This window comes from Glandiceps talaboti, chromosome 19 (genome assembly GCF_964340395.1).
Source record: "Glandiceps talaboti chromosome 19, keGlaTala1.1, whole genome shotgun sequence".
Lineage (NCBI taxonomy): Eukaryota > Metazoa > Hemichordata > Enteropneusta > Spengelidae > Glandiceps > Glandiceps talaboti.
The window spans coordinates 14,550,306-14,565,852 of record NC_135567.1 but is presented as its reverse complement, the minus strand read 5'-3'; the positions used below and the strand labels follow the sequence as shown (position 1 = coordinate 14,565,852).

The 15,547-nt window shown below is 37.0% G+C and overlaps 2 protein-coding genes across 2 annotated transcripts in view; both read left to right on the top strand.

The window, feature by feature from the left end:
* The first annotated feature begins 1,622 nt into the window (after positions 1–1,622).
* On the top strand, positions 1,623–9,378 carry LOC144450033 (cytochrome P450 4F6-like). Its single transcript, XM_078140599.1, has 9 exons — positions 1,623–1,802; positions 3,160–3,304; positions 3,662–3,834; positions 4,723–4,841; positions 5,518–5,779; positions 7,241–7,437; positions 7,999–8,135; positions 8,611–8,758; positions 9,204–9,378. Exons 1-9 carry the CDS (start codon positions 1,623–1,625, stop codon positions 9,376–9,378), a joined length of 1,536 nt encoding a protein of 511 aa, XP_077996725.1.
* Positions 9,379–12,000: 2,622 nt separating this feature from the next.
* The window catches only part of LOC144450032 (leukotriene-B4 omega-hydroxylase 3-like), a 5,773-nt gene continuing 2,226 nt past the window's right edge, over positions 12,001–15,547 (top strand). Inside the window, exons 1-6 of the mRNA XM_078140597.1 lie at positions 12,001–12,192; positions 12,413–12,557; positions 13,559–13,731; positions 14,028–14,146; positions 14,515–14,776; positions 15,177–15,373. Coding sequence (XP_077996723.1) covers positions 12,001–12,192; positions 12,413–12,557; positions 13,559–13,731; positions 14,028–14,146; positions 14,515–14,776; positions 15,177–15,373 — 1,088 coding nt within the window. The remainder of the gene's footprint in view (positions 12,193–12,412; positions 12,558–13,558; positions 13,732–14,027; positions 14,147–14,514; positions 14,777–15,176; positions 15,374–15,547) is intronic.

Here is a 15,547-nt window from a genome sequence, read left to right as displayed (position 1 = left end):
CCAGAACGACCACGGCAAATAAAACAAAACAGTGGTTTTGGTTTAGGATAAAATGTTGGTACGCTTCTGTTTGCAGTAGTGCAAACGAATCGTTGTCAAGTAAGGGGTCGTTATGTGGGCTTGCATAGATCATCTGAAAAAACAAAACTGTACACAACTAAACTTTTCTAAGTAGAAACATGAAAATAGTCACACTCTGAGGTTGTTGCTAGACTTCAGTTTGTAGTAGCCGTGCCGAATCGTAGCGTTGCGTTGTCAAGTACGGGGATCATGGTACCGAATCGACCAGGGTAATGATCGTAGTTTTCGCTGCGTAGATCATCTGAACAATACAAAACTGAACACAACTAAAATGTTCTAAGCAGAAACTTGGTTGTGCTTTAGAATAATGAACGAAAAACATTTAAGAAAAATCAAACTCTAACGATGTTTGTAGTGATACCGAAATGACCAGGGTACTGGTCCAGGGTAACAAAAAAGTGGTACCGAATCGACCACGGCCGAATCGGTCTGGTCGCGATTCGTCTATACCCTATACTCAAGTTCGGCTTCGTTATTTCATTAATATCTATCTATCTAACCAGGAGGGTTTTATTTCATACAAAATGACTTACGAAGTAAAATTGGTAAATAAGTAAGTTGATACATGGGCCCATCAAGTTTTATCCAGGGATCTGAAAATTGGTAAATAGTAGGTAAATAGGTAACATGATACATAGGCCCGCCAAATTTCAATCAGCTTGCTGAAGTTGCTAAGTAAGTAAGTTGGAAACTTGATACATGGGTCAGCCAAGTTTATCTATCGGGTCCAAAAGTTGCTAAGTAAGTATTACAGTTGGAAACTTGATAAATAGCTATAGGCCAGCCAGGTTTTATTCATGGGGACTGAACTTGCTTTAGTAAGTTAGTAACTTGATACACATGATGGGCCCGCTAACATAATGTACATGAACATGAGCACCTACTTAACATATTTAATTAGCATAATTTTCTTTTACCGCTATATTGGTGTGGGCTACATAGCCGATCTGCCGCTCAGTCTTACCTTGTTCCGAGAGACCACAGAAAGTTGCTTTAGAAGATGGCTTGCATCACCGTGATAAGCTTATAGAATAGAATAAAATCTTTATTGCATCCGTTAAGAAAATTACATTTCTTCATTGAATTTTCTGCAAAACGTTTTGGTACTAAAACAAACTAGTAAATATATAAACTAGAGTAATAATAGTGAACAAAATAACTGTACAATAAAGTTCAAATAGGGATAAAACTAATGTGGTTCATCGTCGCAATTCAACCACAGCCTGTTTTACGGCAACGTTCTTAACGAGCCTCCCATATATCAAAATGTAGTGGTAGAAATAATAACTCTGGCTTAAGAGAATGGTGGCAGTTAGTTATTAACTGTATGTTAATATTGAACAATAACAGTTCGTTCACATGCACTAAGAAACAATATACCATAGTCCAAAATATAGTTCATCAAACCCTTAGATGTTGTCCTCAGTACGGTTGAGTATTTAAAAACACAGGCTAATGACTAGAAACCCAGGACGCCATTGCTCGAGCCTGTAAGCGTAGAAGTTACATATACGGAATCTGTCGCTCAGTATACTAGTAGTATGTGGAGTCCAACAATCACAACGTTTAGTGGCTACGTTGTTCCGTTCCTAGTTTTAGTGGCCTTAATTCAGATTCTTCTCCTGTTTGTCAGGTCTATGCAAAAACGATGGAAAAGCGAGGCTGCGTTTGCGCAATTCCCAGCTGTTGGAAGGAATGCAGTGATAGGTAATATTCACCTGGTAAGCTAATGTAGTTACTAACACAGAGAGCTCAAAAGTCACGTAGAGACGCCAATGCAAGTAGTGTTGTTTGACATTTTATTTTTTTATGTGAAAACATTTTTTGTGTAATTGTAAAAAGTATACCATACCCGGCAGTCCAAATTACTGTAGTTTGTTTCCCCCTCACTTTGAAATATATACGACCCTCAACCCCCACCCCGGTTTAAAGTAAACACTTCATGAATGTAGTATGAATTGATATGCTCAACCACAGTCCCTCTAGAGGGACTGTGGCTCAACGGACAATAAGCACAAACTTAATTTTGGAAGGCTGGGGTTTAAAGTTGCACTAGGTACAACAGAATATTTTTTTCAAATAATTTTGTTGGATATAATTGACTGGCTCATAATATAGTACACCTTGAGCAGTATTAATATACTGCGGGTAAACTGTACAAATCATTGTATTGTACAGTGAACCCTATCAAATTGATTTTGGGGTCCGCACCCTAAAATCAGCACCCCAACGAGATCATGACTTTAAACTACTAGTATCAATCTGATTAAAATCCGACGAAGATGTCGGCTAATCGTTCATTGCTATTTTACCTTCGTTATTTTGCCTGAATTGACCTTCTTGATACATGTTTACATTTTTTAGCCTGATCACCTCCTCTACAAAAGCAAAATAACGAAGGTAAAATAGCAATGAACGATTAGCCTACATCTACATCGGATTTTAATCAGATTGCTACTAGTATATAACAGTGCTACGAATGGGTAAAACCGACCTTTAATTAATATGTACAGCCACTGTGTCTAATCACGGGTATTTTGAATGAAAACAAATTATCTTGTTAGGCCTAAAGCAAAAATTACGTGGTTCCGGTTACATTCAATTTTAGTATAGGTGGGGTAGGTAGATTTTGTTTGTTAATTTATCATATTTTTTTCTACGTTAGAGTCTAGTTCAGGTTTTCTATTGTTTTCCAAATGGTCTCTGTGTTGTTTATTTCTTCCTATCAGATGTACAGCCATTACAGATTGGAAGAATAGTTTCATATTGTCTTCTAAGTTGATGTCAGTCTCCGCACCCACTATTTCTCGTTAATGTATAACCATGTCGTTTCTCATTATATCTCGTTATTTCTTATTATTTCTCTTCAATTCTCGTTATTTCTCATGTATTCTTATTACTTCTCGTTAATTCTCGTCATTTCTCATTATTGACCTAATACTATAATAACTTATAACAGAATAAAGTCTTGCTTTGTCCTGTAATCTTGTACTCCACCTTCACAATCATTAGTGTTGTCAACGTCATCATTTTTGTTGTTGTCGTCATTACTTTTTGTTGTTTTCCCTTATTCGTCAGTTCGGAAATAATGAAGAAGCAATGCAGTGGGCGACAGAAGCACTCGCTGGAATTACCCATGGTATGCAGCTCTGGATAGGTCCATTCACATCCTGTCTGGTTTGCACCCATCCAAGTACAGTACAGCCAATATTAACATCATCAGGTACGTCATACATTAATATTCATTTGAGTATTTTGCATAAATGCATACATATCAATTTCGGATTGTGCACTATATTCGTGTCAGTAGAGGAAACTTTAGAGAATTCAAAAACAGAAAGTGTGTACCGCGACTCGAGTTCTAACCTAAACACTCTGCTTTTTGCCGCAATTAAATGCGCAAGACCTTGTAAGAACGGGAATCTGATCTTAATTTATGATCATTGGAGTTATACTTTCATGTTTTGACCTCCACAAGTACTGTACGATGATGTAGCATAACATGATATCCTTGGCATGTCTAACTAACTAACGTTAGTGGTCTGAGTACAGACTTTCCAAACTAACATTTCTATTTCAGAACCTAAGGATGAAGTGACGTATGGATTTGTTAAGCCATGGCTGGGTGATGGATTGCTGATCAGTAAAGGAAGTAAATGGTTCCGCAATAGAAGATTATTAACACCAGGATTTCATTTTGATATTCTGAAACAATACGTTCATGTCTTTAATGACAGTGCAAAGATCATGATGGTAAGTTTTTGTTTTTTTTAGAAATCCTGCTGATGCGGGAAACGTTGCATTGTGTTCAATAGGTCTTTCCAAAATTTGTCATGGTGACGCTCTACTTCCTGTCAGTTAATCATAGAGCACTGCTGCTTTCCTCGATGTCTGAACAATATGAAAAACATCCCTGATTTACACTTCTACAGACTACCAAGGGACACAGCTCTTAAGAAATGGTACAATGAGGTGATGATACCCCCAATTTGAGCGAGGGTGCTATATTCTGAATTTCCTGTTTGCAGTCTTGAATGGCCTATTGCTACCAGCAGGGGCTATCAATAGCACACATGAAGCGTAATTTTTGAGGTTCAATTCATGACCTTTTTTTATATGATATTGATTTTTCAGACTTACTTAATGTAGAATGTGCCGCGGAACAAATTTCACCAAGAATGAAAATTCTTCAATTCTCTCCAAAAATTTGCTATATAAAAGATTGCTCCTTGTCTTATTTCTTTGTTCAGCCAAGGAAAATACGAGTGACCTAAGGGGCCTTGTCAAGAGACTCGTAGTGACAACCCTTATGTCACAAGTATTTTCCGGCTGAATGAAGACAAATATTGGAGAATAACATAATTATACCAGCGCCAATAATGTCAAAAGAAAAATCGGGGAAAATAATGGCAAATTTTCAACGTTTTGACTAATCGAACACAGCAGAACCAGTGACGTAGACACGCGTTGTTGTGACATAGACGCGTGTTGTCATGACATAGAATGACCAGAGTATATAGTCCATATTTTTGGCTTGTGCATGGTATAATGTGTCATACACTCTGAAACTGGGACAGGAATAGTAACAAGAAAGTTCAATTTGTGTCTCCTGAATTGCATCATACCTGTCTTTGATTCTAGGACAAATGGGAGAAGCTAAGTCAACAAGGGTCGATAGAATTATTTGAACATGTCAGTCTCTTCACATTTGATAGTTTATTGAGATGTATTTTTGGACAACAAAGTGACTGTCAGCTGGGGCAAGTAACATATTATGTGATTATCTTTTTTGTAAAATCTTACAAAACTGTAGTTTATTGTTATTTAGTTTTTACTCAAGAAATTGGAAATTGAATTTTTATTTTCTTATACCTATTTTTGCTCTCTCTTTCGTATACACTCGTCTGGGATTGGCTGAATCCGTAGCTGTAAATCTCTCTTCACTTCCAGCTCAAATAGATGTGACGTCATATTTCAAATTATTCAGAAGAAGCCACCTACATATTTAATAACACCATGTCTTCGTTAATCAATTACAGAATTCTGTCCAATTATGAGTTAGTGTTTGTTGGGGGCATTTACATAATGTCCAAATATGGTATATTTATGTCCAAATATGGTTTGTTCATATCAGCAGGATGCTATTTATATACTGTTTACATCATTCTAGCAGTTAGAGGTTTACTCATCTGTATGAACAATGTTTGGTTCATGATTTCTCATTGAGCTAGACGAGGCCAAGAGTGTTCTTGAGATTCGAAGCCAGGGATAGCATCTAGACGATATTAATATTCATGTCAACAGCGGTTCTATTTTGACCCACAAAATGCTACCGTCTAAGTACCTAGACCCACCTATAAAACGTTCTTGCTGGTATTGTTAGCATTATTTCATGTGTGAAAAATATACTTGATCGAAAAAATAATTCTTTTTCAGAAAAAAACATCCTTATCTCAAGGCAGTTTCGGAACTCGCCCAACTTATCGATAGACGAGTCAGATTCCCGCCATATTTCATAGACTTTATCTACCATCTGAGTCCAAGTGGTTATAGATTTCGGAAGGCGCTAAATGTGGTCCACAACTACTCAATCAACGTCATCAAAAAGAGAAAACAGGAACTTGAAGCAGAAACAAGAGATGGTATAAAGAAGAAAACAAAATATACCGACTTCATGAATATTCTCCTTCAAGCTAGGGTAAGTTGAGCTAGTTGCTGTATATTCTCTACATCCCATAATGCCATATATTTAATAATTGACGTCACTTCCGTAATAGTCTATCTGATGGGGGAATAATAAGTATTTCCCATCTCCAATTAACAGTTATTTTAATTTCATTCTATCTACCATTTAAATCCACCTATCCATCTTCAAAATTAAATTGTCTTTGATTTTGCATCAAGTTAAAATCTTCGTTATCTGGTCAGTTTGTGCTTGTAACTGAGGCATCAATAAGTCTGGAAAAAATCGTCAATTATCATATACCCAGTATTACTTCCGACGAAATTCATTGAAAAGCGCCCTCATCAAACCCATTCGAAAGTTTTAATTCTGCAGCACGCCCTGCCCAAATATGGCAAGTGGCGCCCTCGTTGATATTCGTTTGCTCAGTAATTTGGCCTTGATTTTTCGCCATATCTTTGAGGGTCTGTGCATAAAATAATGTTACACTATCAGTTTATGTGGTTACGTGATTCAAATGATGTTTTTAGCTACTACATAGGGTATATAATAAAACCTATACACATGCTCGCGTGTGGGTTTCAGAGAGCACATGAGTACGGCTCTGGGCAGTCCTAAAGTAGGACCCGTATGTTGTACATCCTCGTTCCGGAAACCCCACATTCAAAGTGTTTATACCAACCTGTTGCAGTTGACTTTGCCACCATTTTTGTACAACATGAACTAATAATACTTCCAACCCAGAGTGATTATTACCAAACTAGAGTGACTATAGAGTTTCAATTAGGTGGCATGATGGGACATGGGATTGAACTACTACCAAACCAGAGTGACTATAGAGTTTCAATTAGTCTACATGATTTTTTTTTTGCGTCTATCACACAAACGGCTAACACAAACAAAAGACAAGGCTAATATCACTCGGACATAACATATTACATTTTATCTCACAGTGAACACATATCAATAATTTTTTTTAATATACTTCTTGTTTCTCAATTTTTGGACTTGTATTTACCCGGCCTTGACCACACCCCTAGCTGTTATAGACTTTCTTCAGAGTTGGTATATTTTTTTCTCAGTTATGTAAGCCGGTGGCCTATGGTGTTGTAATATTATTATTACATCTTGTTTCTTCCAATAGTGGTGTAGATTTGCGTTCACCGTGAGATAAAATGTATAATTTTCTATGCTTGTGTGCTATTAGTGTCTATATTTTGTTTTGTCTACTTTAACACCTTGTGTGAAACATAAAAAACGTTGTGCTGCCTTATTGAAACTCTATGGTCATTCTAGTTTGGTGGTATTTTTTGTTGATACTAATACTGTCAGCTTTTTTATGCAAATAACATGTTTTGCATATTTCACAGTGAGGGTAACTATCACACACTTCAATCTATGTGAGGAATTTTGTTAAAGTCTCACTTTTTTGTTACAAAGATGAAGAATGAATATACGGTCATTTTCATTTTTCAGGACGAGGATGGCATGGGTTTAACAGAACAAGAAATCCGGGCCGAGGTTGACACGTTTATGTTTGAGGGTCATGACACGACTGCCAGTGCTATATCATGGTGTCTGTATAACCTGGCACGAAACCCAGAACATCAACTGAAATGTCGAGAAGAGATTGATTCCATATTGGACACTAAGAATGGAGACACGATTGAATGGTTTGTAATTTAGATATTTGCATAATGAATAAAGACAAACACCGTTTTTGTCATCGTCGAAGTGGTCTAAGAACACCTTGTAAACACCAAGATACAACACAACACAACACAACACAACACAACACAACACAACACAACACAACACCACACCACACCACACCACACCACACCACACCACAATACAATACAACACAACGCAACGCAACGCAACACAACACAACACAACACAACACAACACAACACAACAACACAACACAACACAACACAACACAACACAACACAACACAACACAACACAACACAACACAACACAACACAACAAAACAAAACATAACACGTCATTGCGTAGTCCAGACAAATGAAATATGACAGCAATGCTCTGCACAGTACTGTAGTACCGAAAGGTTCGACACACCACAGTCCATCATAACACTCCACAAAACGGTAGGAGTATTGCTATAGCAAGCTGAAACTTTACAATCACAAGTATTAACTAACTTCAATATATCTTTTATTTTAATCCAAATATAATAACATTTGTATTATCTCTATTGTCATTCAGGGATGACCTAGGTAAACTGACGTATCTACAGATGTGTATCAAGGAAAGTCTTCGCTTAAATCCCACAGTACCCTTTATTGGAAGACGTCTGTCTAAACCAATGAAATTCCCGGATTTGAATGTCACCATTCCAGCAGGTTGGTGGAGAACTATTGCTATTTGATTTAGAATTGACACTGAGGTAGGGGATCAAATCATGAATAGTATACACATAAGTAAAAAGTTTACAAAAGTCGATGGTCTTTGGTGGCACTCCGATATTGTTCGTGTGGGGCTATATTACGAGTGCGCCATCATCAATGGCTGTAACGTACAGTGTAGTACATAATTGAAATTCCATTGCAGTAATATTTTTGAAACATTTCACATTCTTCAAATTCAACCGAAAACAATTCCACAATTCAAACAATTCTCAATCACCCAATGGCACTAACAAGCCACCGTACGCGGTTTCTCTTATTTTTTCTGTGCGACGAGAAATCAAAATGTAGATTTTACTGTTCTGTTTAATTAAGGAAATCCGCCATCTTGTTGACCAAATTTAAAAAAAGAAGCCATCTTCGTGACAACACGTGACCTTTAACCTTCACATGGTTGAATATTTATTTTTAGGAGAATGGGTTAGTATCGCATTCCAGAGTCTCCATGGAAACCCAGCAGTTTGGGACGATCCAGAGACCTTCGACCCTCTGAGATTTACTCCAGAAAAATGTCAAACTAGGTCCCCATACGCGTTTGCGCCATTCTCGGCTGGACCAAGGTTCGTAAATATTACGTCACTGAATTCCTATCAGAAACACTTGACTTGCAAACAAATCTATGTGTTCAAAAATGCTCAAACTAAAAATTCGAAACAACTTTGTGCTCAAGATCTTTTCTATGAAATATGTTTGATGAAATAAAATTTTAGAACAATAATTATTACAATGACATCAACATTTGTGAGGATAAATGTCTGTGTCGTCGTCGTCGTTGTTGTTGTTGTTGATGTTGTTGTTGTTGTTGTTGGTGGTGGTGGTGGTGGTGGTGGTGCTGATGGTTGTGGTTGTGGTTGTGGCAATGCTGGTGTTGGTGGTTATGGTGGTGCTGGTGCTGGTGTTTTTTACACGCCTAAACGAATTGTGTTCTGTGTCTTAGAAACAAATAGTACTCGCTATTCTTTTCACTTCATAAATTTGTACAAACATGTTTCTTTTGTCTTTCAGGAACTGCATTGGCCAAAATTTTGCCATGAATGAAATAAAGATAGTGGTCGGTTCTGCACTGAGAAAATTTGAACTGACGATAGACGAACGCATTCCAGCAAGACGTCTCAATGCTCTAGTGCAGCGTGCTGAAAATGGGTTGCACGTGAAAATCAAGCCAAGAGAGCGATTGTAGACCACGTGGATGTGACGTTTAGCTTCTTCACTACCTGAATATTGTTCCGCTAAAATATGAAACTATATTATCCAAATATTTTGTGTAAAAACGATTATATTGGCAACATTGAAAAAAACAGCCTTTTTCTATCGAATCAAACGTCATAATATGTTGGTTATCAAATTACTGTTTTTTTCCATTCTCGCAAACCAGAGTTCAACTTATTATTTCTACCACTACATTTCGAAAGTGGGTGGCTCGTTAAGAACGTTGCCGTAAAACAGACTGTGGTTTACGACGATGCTGTCTTCCGAACATTTTACAGTCCAATATTCTATTTTGGAAATCGGGTATTGCTTATGCTGATAACGGGTAGAACATACTACCAAATCAGAGTGACTATTGTAATCAAATCAACATCATTGTCGGATGAAACGAGGAAGATTCAAAACGCAAAAATACAGTTTATTTGTGTGTGTAGTGAGATATAGTAACATTGTGTGCGCATGCTCGCTATCAGTGTCTGTATTTTGTTTATGTAATGCATTAGGGTAGTCTCCTTGATGTATCCATGGTAATTTGTAACAAGCAAACATTGTGCGAGATGTAAAACATTGTGTTGCTTAATGTGCTATTCCAGACTGCAAACAGGAAATTGATATTATATCCAGCGCCCTCACTCAAATTGGGGGTATCATCACCTCATAGTACTATTTCGTCAGAGCTTTATCTCATGGAATTCTGTAGAAGTGTAAATCAGCGACGTTTTTCGTATTGTTCACACAGGAAAGCAGTAGTATTCTATGATTAACATAGTAACCTATACCATGCATACCCCCAGGGAACACACAGACAGGAAGTAGAGCGCCACCATGGCAAATTTTGGAAAGGCCTATTGAAAGTCTATAGTCACTCTTGTTTGATAGTACCTCCATATTAACCAGGGTGGATGTTTATTAGATGTAAGAGCAAAACAGTATACATGTACATTACAAATAAACAGATCTGTAAACACAAAGATGACAACCGTATTTGTGGTATTTGTCTGTAATAGTGTTTTACTCAAGCTTTCCACGAGAGGCAGGCCCTACTTAGGACCGTTTTATGTCGTAAAAAGTTAAAGTTGGTAAGTAAGTAAGTAAGTAAGTAAGTAAGTAAGTAAGCAAGCAAGCAAGCAAGCAAACAAGCAGGCGGGCAGGCAGGCAGGCAAGTAAGTAAGTAAGTAACTTAATACATGGGCCCATCAATATTTATCCAGGGTCTGAAAGTTGGTAAGTAAGTAGTAAGTAAGTAGGTAACATGATACATAGGTCCACCAAGTTTCGACCAGGGGTCTGAAATTTGGTAATTAAGAAAAAATTAAAGTTGGAAACTTGATGAATAGGCCCGCCAAGTTTCAGACTGAAACTTGCTTAGTAAGTTGGTAACTTGATACATGGGCCCGCCTGCATAATGTATGAACATGGGCACCTAATTACCATATCTAATTAGCATAATTTTCGGTGTGGGCTACATATATAGCCTATAGTATTTGCCGCTCAATGTTGCCTTGTTCAGAGAGACCACAGAAAGTTGCTTTAGAAGATGGCTTACATCACCGTGATATAGAATAGAATAAAATATGTATTGCCTTCGTTAAGAAAACTACGTTTCTTCATTGGATTTTCTGCAATTAGTGTTTGGTGTTAAAAGAAACTAGTAAATATGTAAACTAGAGTAATACTAACATAACAATAACTGGCTAAATTAAGGGGTTGGTGCAGCATAAGATTTTATTTCTATTTTCACACAAATAGCCAAAGATTGTTTCTTTCAAGAATGGCATCATAGTATAAATTCATCTTCCAAGTTAAGGAGTTGCTGTAATTTTAAGACACTTTTAGAATCTGAGCTTTATTTGGATTGTATAATTATTCATAAATTTAAGGACGCCTTAGCAAGATTTAGATGTTCATCTCATGATCTGTGTATTGAGACTGGAAGAAGGGATGGGATATTTTTACAGGATAGACTTGGCAAATTTTGTTCAATCAACGACCTTAGTTTTATTGAAAACGAGTATCATTTTCTCTTTATTTGTGATTTGTATACTCCTCTAAGACAGCAATACCTTCCATGTAATATTTGGACTCATCCGTCCCTAGATAATTGTTATCATTTAATGGCAAGTAAAAATCCTCATCACCTAAGACAACTTGCAATGTATATTTATAAGGTATTTAGATTATGAGAAAACTTTTCCATTTCAAGTTATGTTTATTCTTGACACGTTTTCGGTTGTATATTTTCGTTCCATGTACGTATGCAATTATCATACTTTTTGTCTTGCTTCATTTGTTCGTATGTGTATTTTGGGACGATGGCCTCTAAATGCGAAATAAAATATTCACTACAAAAAAACAATAAAGTTCACTGACGGATAAAACTAATACAACGTGTGGCGGTTAGTTATTAACTGTTAATATTGAACAATAACAGTTCGTTCACATGCACTAAGAAACAATAAACCATAGTCCAAAATATAGTTCATCAAACCCCTAGACGTTGTCCTCAGTACGGTTAATTATTTAAATACCCAGGGTAATGAGCACACGACGCCATTGCTGGGGCCTGTAAGCGTAGAAGGTATATATACGGAATATGTCGCTCAATATGTGGAGTTCAACCATCACATCGTTTGGTGGTTACGTTGCGCCGTTCCTAGTTTTAGTGGCTTTAGCTCAGGTTATTCTTCTGTTTGTCAGGTCTATGCAAAAACGATGGAAAAGCGAGGCAGCGTTTGCGCAATTCCCAGCTGTTGGAAGGAATGCAGTAATAGGTAACGTTCACCTGGTAAGTTTATGTAGTTACTAACACAGAGAGTTCAAAGGTTACGTATAGCGACGCCTTGCTTTGATGTTTGCCCTATTAGTTTTATAATAGCTGATAATAGAATAAAGTGTTACTTTTCCCCCTGTATTCTTGCAGTCCACCTTCGCAATCATTTAGTGTTGTCAACGTCATCATCATTGTTGTTGTCGTCATTACTTTTATTGATTCCCTTATTCGTCAGTTCGGAAATAATGAAGAATCAATGCAGTGGGCGACAGAAGCACTCGCTGGAGTTACCCATGGACTGCAGATCTGGATAGGTCCATTCACATCCTCTCTGGTTTGCTCCCATCCAAGTACAGTACAGCCAATATTAACATCATCAGGTACGTCATACATTAATATTCATTTGAGTATTTTGCATAAATGTATACGTTTCAACTTTGGATTGTGCACTATATTCATTCGTATCGTGTGAATAGAGGACCATCAGAGAAAAACAGAAAGTGCATACCACTACTCGAGTTCTAGCCTAAAGATTTTGCTTTATCGGGTGACGTTTGCCACAAAATCAAACGCGCAAGACCTCGTACGCACAGGAATCTGATATTAATTAATGACTTTGGAAGTTATACTTTCATGATTTGACAACCAAATGTGCTGTGCGAAATCCAATTCCACCGATGACATGGTATCACATGGTATCCTCGTCATGTCATGTGGCCTATATTGAGAAGCAATTAAAAACCCAGGCCCCATTTTAGACTCACTTTGACCAAAAATCAATACCCCATTTTAGACCATTACAGGATTTTAAAAGCTGGAAGTTTAGACAAAATACATTTTACCCAGGCAACATTTTGGGGCAATTAATGACGGTTATGATTTGTTAATTAAAGGACCCAAGCCAAATCGAAAATAATGCAAAGTGAACCCCTTTTAGACTCTTCAGCTTGACAAAACAGACACCATTTTAGACCAAAGGGCTAGAAAACGCACCCCAAAGGGAAGCACATATAAGTATACTCAAATAAGGGGAGTAGCTCCACCCCACCCCCAAACCCATCCCAGGGACCGTAACATATCACGAGATCTACGAGTATCAGTTTGAAATATAATCATGAACCCTACACACCGTCTTAGCGCGATCGAACACACTTAAGTTTATGTTCACAGTTCCTCATCGTAACACCTTTGAAATGTTGGTTCTGTCGGTTGGCTAAAAATATTGTTTAAAGTAAGTATACATGTTGGCGGTACTTTTAACTCATAATCGATAGTTCACTATCTTAATGACGTATTTTCTCTGGCTGAACGAAGAAAAATTTTGGAGAATAACATCTAATTATAGCAATACATCAATTTTTCAACTGAATTTTTATTTCAGAACCCAAGGACGAAGTGACATATGGTTTTGTTAAACCATGGCTGGGTACTGGATTGCTGACAAGTAGTGGAGATAAATGGTTCCGAAATAGAAGGTTATTAACACCAGGACTTCATTTTGGTATTCTGAAACAATATGTTCCTGTCTTTAATGACTGTGCAAACATTATGATGGTAAGTTCTTAGAAAAAGATTGTACAGTGTTCAATAGGGAACTTGCAAACCCGCCATGTTGAATATTGCATCATGGGAAGTATGATAATAAATACTAATCATATAGTATCAGGTACTCTCTGTAAGATATGCCGTGATAGGGCGCCCCATACGGGATGATTGACATGATATTTACATATGATGTATTCATGGTGTGTCATAAAATCTGAAAATGGGGCGAGAATATTAGAATCACTCTTTCATTTCGTGTTTTCCATGAATTGTTTTATAAAATGCTCGTCTGTTTTTGATTCTAGAATAAATGGGAAACACTAAGTAAACAAGGGTCGATAGAATTATTTGAACATGTCAGTCTCTTCACATTTGATAGTTTATTGAGATGTATCTTTGGACAACAAAGTGACTGTCAGCTGGGGTAAGTAATATATTATGCCATTATGGTATTTGACCATGGATGTATTATGGTCTCCCCTAATACATCCATGATTTGAGATATCAAGATGCTACTTGTGCACTATTACATCATCCCAATAATTGACGGGTCACTCATTTGCATAAAGAGAGTTTGATTCATGATTTCTCGTTGACCTAGACGGGGAGAACAGTAATCTTGAGATTCGAGGTCTCGGATAGCTTCTAGACGACATCAGCACTATATTGACCAACCGGATTTTACCGTCTGAGTACCTAGCGCCACCTATAAAAACGTGTATGATGCTGAAGGCATATATCCATATTTAGAAAATATACTTCTTGAACGAAAAAACTTGCTTCTTTTTTCAGAAAAACCCATCCTTATCTCAAGGCAGTGTCTGAACTCACTAAACTTATCGATAGACGAGCCCGATTTCCGCCATATTTCATAAATTTTATCTACCAACTAAGTCCAAGTGGTTATAGATTTCGGAAGGCATTAAATGTGGTCCATAACTACTCAAGTGACGTCATCAAAACGAGAAAACAGGAACTTGAAGCAGAAACAAGAGATGGTATAAAGAAGAAAACGAAATATACCGACTTTATGAATATTCTCCTTCAAGCAAGGGTATGTTGAACTTGCTGTTTAACGTTCATTCGATATCCCACAATTCAGTATATAAATGACGTAACTTCCGGATTATTCATATACTTTGTTACACATACTTTTCAAATTGCATTAACAATTGTGGGCTAAAAATTAATTTGCATAAAATTATTGCTGCGGAAATCACAAGCTATTCACATACCAAATAGACACAAACTAAAACTATATGGTACTGTATGACGTCATAACGTTCAATATTCATGATGATAATACGTTATCCATGTATTAGCTAGCCTTCCTGTACAAATAATGTGTTTTACATGCAAACAGGTTAACAAACGTACACTTCAGTATATAAGAAAATTGATGTCAAACAGTCACAAAAGAGACTGAATCTTTTCCAAAAAATATATATTTTCAGGATGAAGACGGTAAAGGTTTAACAGAGGAAGAAATTCGAGAACAAGTTGATACATTCATGTTTGCAGGTCATGACACGACTGCCAGTGCCATATCATGGTGTCTATATAACCTGGCACGAAACCCAGAACATCAACAGAAATGTCGAGAAGAGATTGATTCCATATTAGACACCAAGGATGGAGACACCATTGAATGGTTTGTAACTTAGTTATTTGAATAACAAATAAAGACAAAAACCGTTTTTGCAAGATAATGCAACAAAGCACAGTACAGCACTGCACTGCACAACACAACCCAACACAACACAACACAACACAACACAACACAGCACAAGACAACACAACACAACACAACATAACACAACACAAC

Excerpts from the sequence above, each read along its gene's own strand:
- LOC144450033 (XM_078140599.1), top strand. The coding sequence starts at position 1,623 with ATGTGGAGTCCAACAATCACAACGTTTAGTGGCTACGTTGTTCCGTTC. Across the intron at positions 3,305-3,661 it reads GCCAATATTAACATCATCAG|AACCTAAGGATGAAGTGACG; the intron begins GTACGTCATACA and ends TTTCTATTTCAG. Across the intron at positions 8,136-8,610 it reads GAATGTCACCATTCCAGCAG|GAGAATGGGTTAGTATCGCA; the intron begins GTTGGTGGAGAA and ends ATTTATTTTTAG.